Source organism: Anguilla rostrata, chromosome 2, assembly GCF_018555375.3.
Source record: "Anguilla rostrata isolate EN2019 chromosome 2, ASM1855537v3, whole genome shotgun sequence".
Lineage (NCBI taxonomy): Eukaryota > Metazoa > Chordata > Actinopteri > Anguilliformes > Anguillidae > Anguilla > Anguilla rostrata.
Window position 1 is genome coordinate 57,066,204 of NC_057934.1, and position 9,652 is coordinate 57,075,855.

At 45.5% G+C, this 9,652-nt stretch overlaps 1 protein-coding gene across 1 annotated transcript in view; it reads right to left on the minus strand.

Moving 5' to 3' along the window:
* LOC135248552 (noelin-2-like) overlaps positions 1 to 8,684 on the minus strand; it is a 93,893-nt gene extending 85,209 nt beyond the window's left edge. The window contains exon 1 of the mRNA XM_064323331.1: positions 8,183 to 8,684. Within this exon, the coding sequence (XP_064179401.1) occupies positions 8,183 to 8,239 (57 nt within the window). The 5' untranslated portion in view covers positions 8,240 to 8,684. The remainder of the gene's footprint in view (positions 1 to 8,182) is intronic.
* Positions 8,685 to 9,652: the final 968 nt, after the last annotated feature.

The following is a 9,652-nucleotide window of genomic DNA, read 5'->3' on the forward strand; positions in this document are numbered from 1 at the left end:
TATTTCAGCCATACCCATTGACATTAGGTGCATAAAATCAAGCATACGTCGATGCAATCTCCATAGACAAACATTGGCAGTAGAATGGACTGTACTGAAGAGTTCAAGTGACTTTCAACGTGGCACTGTCATAGGATGCCACCTTTCCAGCAAGTCAGTTCATCAGATTTATGCCCTGCTAGGGCAACAGCTGTCAAGTGCGAGTGCTGCTATTGCGAAGAGGACTAGTATAGGAGCAACCGCTCAGCCGTGAAGCGGCAGGCCACACAAGCGCTCAAAATGGGACCGCCGAGCGCTGAAGCGTGTAGCGCATGGAAATCATCGGCTGCAACGCTAAACTCTGGAATCCCAGAAATAACATCAGCACCAGAACTGATCAAGAGCTTTGTGAAATGGCTTTCCATGGCCATACACAAGCATAAGATCACCATGTGCAATGCTGGACGAGAATCCCTGCAGCCATGTTCCAAAATCTACTGGAAAGCCTTCCCAGAAGAGTGGAGCCTGTTACAGCAGCAAAGGGGGGGAGAGGTCCAACTCCATATTAATGCCCATGAATTTGGAATGAGATGTTCAACAAGTACCTATGGGTGTGATGTACAGATGTCCACATACTTTTGTGAATGTAGTGTACATATACACGTAAAATTAAAGGTAGTTGAACTCGGTGTTTTGTAGCCTGGGAACACCATAGGAGCTGGTGAGAGAGAGAGAGGTTTTGCTGTTTGTCCACGCCGTGCCAGGCTGACGTGCCAGCCTTTCTTCCCTGCATGCAGATGGGCTGTTAGGCTGGGGTTAATGAGTGCGAGGAGCCATCAGGATGATTCACACGTCTGTAAATCTGAGCAGTTTCCAACGCGGCCTTCAAGCCCTCTAACACAGCTCCACTGAGAAGAACTGGACGTAACAAATGGGGGGTGGGGGTGGGGGGGGCTGGTTGTTTGGAGGTTGGGGGAGGTGGTGTCAGGGAGGTTGGGGGGTGGAATGTAGGCAGACACTTTCTTTTGTGGACAGACAGTGCTTTTTCTGAAAAAAATAAAAACATGGACTGGGCCCGTTAAACAGAGATCATTTACGAGACTAATGTATTACACAGACTGCACATTTACACCACATGGCATTACAGATACTGCCCATTACAGCCTTAATCACACACTACAGATACTGCCCATTACAGCCTTAATCACATATTACAGATACTGCCCATTACAGCATTAATCACACAATACAGATACTGCCCATTACAGCATTAATCACACATTACCAATACTGCCCATTACAGCCTTAATCACACATTACAGATACTGCCCATTACAGCCTTAATCACACATTACAGATACTGCCCATTACAGCATTAATCACACATTACAGATACTGCCCATTACAGCATTAATCACACATTACAGATACTGCCCATTACAGCATTAATCACACATTACAGATACTGCCCATTACAGCATTAATCACACATTACAGATACTGCCCATTACAGCATTAATCACACATTACCAATACTGCCCATTAAGGCATTAACCACACACTGCAGTCACTGCCTTCATTGAGGTATAGGTTACAAAGGATGCTACTTTTCTCCTGAAAGACTGAGGTGATGTGCATAGAGGGTTTTTAGCGGGCGTTGTTGGAAGCTGCTTTTGTTGTACTGAGGAGAAAGAGCTGCAGTCTGCTATTAGTGAGACATGGTCTACAACACATTGCAAAAAGAAAAAAAACACCAATATGAAAAGGGGTGCTGAAAGGAGGAGAGGTGGCTATTTTTAAGAATCGGCCTGAACCATGCTCCTTAGCCGCCAGTGTTGACAACAGGGTAATGGAAAACACAGTGCTTTAAAAATCCATACTTTTCCACTTATTCATTGCCCAGACTGTTGATTCAAAGTGTGAATGGCTCTAGCCTGGGTAAAAATATTAAGCTTTCTGTGATCTCAGCAGACAGAGTAATTTACACTCCATACTGACTTAAGGGCACTGTATCCTGCCTACACTGTGTGTGTGTATGTGTGTGTGTGTGTGCGCACGCGCGCATGTGTGTGTGTGCCCATGTGTGTGTTTGTTCTCTCTTTGCAGCTGTGATGCTGGTGTGTTTTTTTTGGGGGGGGGGGGCTTCTGCTCTGATCTTGTGACAATCCATTCCTCAGGTTTAAAGTGGTTTAAAACTCTTTGGACTTCCTGTCTCAGCCACACATAGGCATAAAGATAGCAGTACAGTGCTGCTCACATACTTCCTGTTTAGTGTCCTGTACTCACATACATCCTGTTTCATTCACACATGCGTAAAGATAAGTGAAGTGCTACTCACATACTGTACTTCCTGTTTAATGTCCTACACTCGCATTATTCCTGTTTCACTCACACAGACGTATGGATAGCAGTACAGTGCTGCTCATATACTTCCTGTTTCACTCACACATATTGAAAGAGAGCAGTGCAGTACTCATTGAGAATACATAGGAACTGGAGAGGGTAGGAGTGGTCAGTCAGTGCAGCCAAGGAAGTATAGGGAAACGGCCTCTACTGCGCATGTTCATAAACTGTAGAAGGCAAAAGAGCTTGCTGCCCATTGAATTCAATGTAGAAGTCCAAGGCGATTTAACAACCAAAGAAAACCTAATTGGTCCATTTTTTGTGATCATAAATTTCATTATGTGCAGGAGTTTCTGAAACAATGGTTGTTTTGGCCCAGAAGTCTTGGGAAAATATGTTTTTAAATGTCCATATTTTATTACATAATGCATATTTTTCAATCTGCTTTTCATATGTAAGGTAACAATCGTTAATTGGGTTTCAAAATACCATTGGGGAAGTTTTATTTTGCCTTCAAAAGGCTGATATTCCCCATTCATTTTAACGGGGAGCTCAATGTTTTGCGCTCAACAACTAAGACGTGCAGTACCAGCTTACTTCCGGGGCTTGACCACATAGGTTGGCTGAGGGCGTGCTTTCCTGTCTAGTTATATATGCATGTCTATGGCTGTGCTGCTCACTTACTTCCTGTTTAATGTCCCGTACTCACATACTTCCTGTTCACTGACACAGGTTGAAAGATAGCAGTGCAGTGTTGCTCACGTACTTCCTGTTTAGTGTCCTGTACTCGCATACTTCCTGTTTCACTCACACAGGTTGAAAGCGCTGACTGTTTCGCACGAAGGCCTTTAAAAGATAACTGTAACTGCCCAACCAGTCTTAACCAGACTGGTCCAGCTGTCCCCTCTACCTTCTCCACCTCTCCTCTCCTTTCCTCTCCTCCTCTCCTCTAAACACAGCTCTCTCTCTTTCTAACTTGCTTGTGTTTGGACTGCAGCGGATGCCCATTTTTCCCCATTAGCTCAGTGCCCACGCACCAGTACACACGCAAATAACAAGAGGGCTCACAGCAGCTGCTCACGACGAAGCCGCTAATTATGCTGGTTTCATAAAAACACAACGAACACAGCACCCCTTCCCGCCCAGTCCACACACAGACACACACACACACGCGCGCGTGCGCACACACGCACAAAAACACATGCACAAATACTCAGTCATCTGCACACAGTATCACGCACACACACAAACGCATGCACACACGCACTACGTGCAAACACGCACATACACATAAGCGCGCACACACACACATACACAAATACTCAAATATCTGCACACAATATCATGCATGCACACACATGCACGCGCACTACATGCAAACACAAATATGCAATTATCTGCACACATTATCACGCACACACACACACAAACCACATTCAAACATGAATACTCAATTACCTACAAGCATTATCTCTCTCTCTCTCTCTGACACATACACACACACACACTCACATATGCACACAAGCACACAGACACCACATTCAAACACAAATACTCAATTACCAGCACACATTATCTCTCTCTCTCTCTCCCCTCTCTCTCTCTCTCTCTCTCTCTCTCTCATTCTCTCTCTCTCTCACACACACAGACACACACACACCAACACACACACACACACGCAGTCCACAGGTGCAAGCATCCAAGCTATGAGTGGGGAACCATGGCGACAGCAAACACCAGCTCCAAACCCTATATGTGCGAAATGGATTTGAAACCACTGTGCAGGACCCGCTGTACACCAGGAAACAGAGCAGTGATCTCTAACTCCAGTCCTGGAGGGCCACAGCATCTGCAGGATTAACTCCAGTCCTGGAGGGCTGCAGTGTCTGTGGGTTTAACTCCAGTCCTGGAGGGCCACAGCATCTGCAGGGTTAACTCCAGTCCTGGAGGGCCGCAGTGTCTGTGGGTTTAACTCCAGTACTGGAGGGCCACAGCATCTGCAGGTTTAACTCCACTCCTGGAGGCCGGCAGTGTCTATAGGTATAACTCCAGTACCGGAGGGCCACAGTGTCTGCAGGTTTAACTCCAGTCCTGGAGGGCCACAGTGTCTGCAGGTTTAACTCCAGTCCTGAGGGCCGCAGTGTCTGCAGGTTTAACTCCAGTCCTGGAGGGCCGCAGTGTCTGCAGGTTTAACTTCAGTCCTGAGGGCCACAGTGTCTGCAGCTTTAACTCCAGTCCTGAGGGCCACAGTGTCTGCAGATTTAACTCCACTCCTGGAGGCCCGCAGTGTCTATAGGTATAACTCCAGTACTGGAGGGCCACAGTGTCTGCAGGTTTAACTCAAGTCCTGGAGGGCCACAGTGTCTGCGGGTTTAACTCTAGTCCTGGAGGGCCGCAGTGTCTGCAGGTTTAACTCCAGTCCTGGAGGGCCGCGGTGTCTGCAGGTTTAACTCCAGTCCTGGAGGGCCACAGCGTCTGCAGGTTTAACTCCAGTCCTGGAGGGACACAGTGTCTGCAGGCTTTTGTGTACCTTTCCTTTCAGTCAGCAGGCAAATTAGGCCCAGAGGAAAAGGGGTGAGGTGTGAATGTTTCTCAGAGCCTGCAGAGTCTCGGGGTCTTTCCTTTTCAGCTTAAAATAAGCAACCGATTTAGACACAAAAAACCAGGTGAGGTGAGTTACCTGCGCAGTCAAACCCTTCAACTGATTAATTATATTCTGAGCACCAATGAAAACCAGCAGACCTGAAGCCCGTCAGGACAAGGGTTGAGATCTACTGCTGTAGCCAATCAGGACCCTGATTCACGATGCAGGATTATTGAGTTGGCTAGATAACTGCACTGAGTAAAACTCGGAGCCCTCCCTAATCTGAAACACATCAACACACCTCATTCAACAGCTAGAGATCACATTGAGCTGCTAATTAGTAGAGTCAGGTGTGCCAAAATATGAGCTGAAATGAAAACCTACAGGACGGTAGATCTCCAGGAACAGGGATGAGCAGCCCTGTAACAAGTGCTGGTTACACGAAATTGGCACACACGCACTCACATACACTCACACGCACACACGTACATACACACACACACACATGCACACACACACACACAAAAGACTGGTCTCGCGGCCGGTTTGATAGCCCCTTGGAACACTAGCCCCTTTGGCGGTGCTAGGTGACCCAGTGCATGCCAGGGCCTGCCGGTTTTCCACAGATACCCAGGGGCTCCGGCTGCCCTTTTAGGTGTTGCACATCTCAACTGTGCAAAAACTAGGGGTGCAACTAACACAACACGATAGTGATACTCTGACCGATACAACGCATTACATTATATTACTGCCATTTGGTTATTTTACCTTATCCAGAGTGACTTACACAACTTACATAGCATTTACATTGCACCCATTCATACAGTATACAGAAGCAATGCAGGTTAAGTACCTTGCTCAAGGGTACAAAAGCAGTGTCCCACCTGGGAATCGCACCTGTGAACTTTAGGTTGCAATGCCAGTTTCTTACCCATTATCCAACACTGCTGCCCCTGTGCGATGTAATATGATATGATTTCTCTCAATTTAGAATGATATGATACGGTTAATAATGATCAATCACGATATGATGCGATTAACTGCGATTTGACGACAGATTCCCCCCACCACACCCCATCAACACTCAAGAGATCAATGAAAGCTCCATTTCACAGCTCAACATTCACACAGTAAAAGTCTATCCATCACGTCATTAAACACTCATGAAATTAATTTAAAAGCAACAAGAATTTTTAGGCCCTTCTAATCCCCTTGGTACTCATTGGTCTATTTGGGGCAAAGGGGGCATGGCCAAGGTCAAGGGCAGGGCTATTCCAGGTAGGTGAGTCATTAAATTGAGGAATTAAGAGCCACTGCATTAGAGGACTCCAGTTCCCATGAACCCCAGAAATCTGCATATCATTAGGCGACCAAGCACCTCTGGTGTGACGCACACTGTTGTATTGCTTGGTTTTATGATTATTGTTATTATTATCAACTCTAACAGTTATTATCATTATTATTATTATTATTATTATTATTATTATTATTATTATTAGTAGTAGTAGTAGTAGTAGTAGTAGTGTTATTATATGTATTATTATTGTTTTTTGGTTGTTGCTGCTATTATTATTATCATTATCATTATTATTATTGACACAGATGACACAGAAGGTAGAGGCATCACTGTGAAAAGGCCTCACATTGGGCCCCACCACCCCAGAAAACCTTGTGTTCTAATATTTTTTGAGGGCCCCTGTCAGTCAGGAATCATCTTAACTCCCCACCCCTCACAGCACCCCTGGTTGTGGCGCCTGGCATCTTAAGTCATATCTGCCAAACTGTATTTGAACACGGCTCTGGGGTAAAAACCTATACCACACAAGTTCTGCAAGACTGTGGCTTGATTTTAAGAAGAAGAAAAAAATAAAATAAATAAATATAGCTGCCTTATCCTGCTAATAAAAGAGCAGAGAGCCACAGCACAGCTGAAAACCCAGCCTGCCTGGAAGAGACACCTGCGCTCGCTACATCTGCTGATGTATAATGTATTTCACAGTGCCCGTGTGCATCTCTGCCAAAACAGTGCGAGAGAGAGAGAGAGAGAGAGAGAGAGAGCACGAGTCGAGTCCATCCATGCTGGGAGTATCCACAAACCAACCAACTTGACAAACAGGCAACGAAAGTTTTAAGTGCACGGGCGTCTCCTCGAGAGAGTAAATTTTTAATACACGCCACGCCAGAGATGCGTGTGCTACAAACACTCGCTGCAACTGGTTGTTTGAGTTCACGGGCAGAAATGGAATTCATTAATCCTTCATGCTTCCCGCGTTACGTTCAGAGATGGGTTTGCGACATCTCGCATAAATATTTCACTTGGCAGCACTTACGACAAATTGTCCCTCAAGGCCAATTACGGACGAAGACGTGTGATGAGAGGAGAAACAGAGAACGTGACAGAGACCGCTACTCGATGGAGGCAATGAATAATTGAAAGGACTATGTGCGATTTCTCCAAATGGGGGGAGGGGGGGTCACTCATGCTAAATGGAATGGTTTCCTGCCACATGAAACATGTTTTAAGAATTTCCACACAGGTCAGGTTAGAAGTGGAATATGATTCCTTTCTTTGTTGAAAAAAGGCCAGAGCCCAGCGGAGTACAACCTCAAAACTGTGCCTCCAGCTTGTTTTTTTTTTGTTTTTGTTTTTTTGCTCTAGCAGCACTCTTTAACTGCATCAAATGCTTGTTTTAGCCGTAACACGTGCGCTCAGTATGTTTTATACACGCGCTGCCAGCTTGGCCCCTTGCCGAAATCAACAATAGGCTACAGTACAGTGTAGCTAATACTACAGTAGCTACACTGCAAGAGGTCGAGGACATGCTTGTTTACCTCTGCTCCATATTTCCGCTAAAGCCTCGAGGAGGTTGTCCTTGCTTTCCCTTTTAACTTTCTCTCCCACGAGCGCCGGAGCGGCTGCATGTCTGCTGAATCCCCGCTCTCTGATCGCGCTCGTCACGGAGTGATCAAATCTGCATGTTTAGGCAATCGCTCTCTCGCGAGCAGGACAGCATTGGCACACATATTACGAGTCAGGTCGCGACTCCCGAGCGCAATTACACGTTCACACAAGATACAATGCAGCCTATAATTTCTTAACCCGTAGTCTACTGCAGAGTAGTTAGAACGTTAGCATTGACAAACCCCAGAAGAGCGCCATCATATTGTGTTTTCTACTCCTCTGATAGACAGCGACTGTTGTCACGCAATCCGCGTGGGTCTCCTTGCGATTTTCCGCGGTCTCAGCATTGTAATAACGGAGTGTGCAAGCCTTACCTCAAAGGGGACGACAGCTAACATTAGCAGGAGGAAGATGGCACTAAAAAGATGCATTCTTCTAAATGACAGCACTTTAGCCTGTCCCGGCGCCTCTTTGGATCCTCCGTCAGTAAAACCCTGTAAAGAGAGGGTTTTCTTAAATCAAATTTTCCGGTCCCGCAGCCGCAGATCCGAGTGGGATTCTATGAAGTCTCTGCCGGATGTGCACGACGAACGACATAACCCAACGGTCTACTACAATAATTCCATTTACAGCCGCTGCCTACTGTGACTATGTCTCGGTGCGCCGATAGGCTACATGTGCTCTGAATGTCCACCGTAGCGTAGGCTGCCAAGAGGCGCGGAGCCAAGAGGGTCTTCACTCGAAGAGTGTTATCTGGGGAAATTTAAGATTATTCCAAGAAACCGTAGGTTGACACAGAGGACCCACCGCCAGAGGTGGGATTTAAACGATAGATGAAAGGAGAAAAGGGAGGGGGCGGGGGAGGGACAATCGCAGAGGTTGGAAGGTGATCATGCACGTCTCGGTGGTGCACTTGCCCGTTTCCGGCGCTAGGGGCAGCACATACAGTAGGCGACTCAAGCAGAACAGAAGCTCTCTCTCTCTCTCTCTCTCTCTCTCTCTCTCTCTCTCTCTCTCTCCCTCCCTCTCTCTCTCTCTCTCTCTCTCTCTCTCTCTGTGAGTGTGGTGGAGCATTGTAATCACACAGTGCTTGCTGTGCCCTGTCTTTGGTTTGTACGGAAATCCTGATTACCATGAGACGTGAGAGATTGATTGTCAGAATGATGGCGAGATTTTTCCGTTCGTTCATTTCCTACGCTTACTTGAACAGTTCATTATTATTATTATTATTATTATTATTATTATTATTATTATTATTATTATTATTATTATTATTATCAATGTAAGATATGCCACTGGACATTTTCATTTAAATTATGATTAAAAATAATGTGAGTGTAATCTGAGATTTTATTTTTCTTCCATAATTTTCTGACTTATTATGCTAAATGAATTCAAATGACCATGGTTTCACCAATTACACATGAAGATTAAGTTGTCATGAGAAGGAGCTAAGAGGTAGCAGAATACATTATCTATTGTTTTTGGTTTAAAAAAAAACAAGAATAAAAGAATCATAAATCCTGGTGAATGTTGAACATAATGGCTACAACAACAACAACAACAACAATAATAATAATAATAATAATAATAATAATAATAATGTTTACTGTTACATTGAAATACACATATCATTCACAACTCTGATGGAACCAACAGATGCAGAAACATATTTAACTTGCTGAGGTAAAGACCAAGGTCACCAGCCCAGAGACCCAGCCGCACCCTGCTTCAAGCTTCGGGGGATGATGTCAGCCATTTTAACAGACGTTCCCACTCGCCGACTGTTCCGAATTCCAGCCCTTCACGCCTCAACTACTACGACGCCGCAGACAGCACTGCCC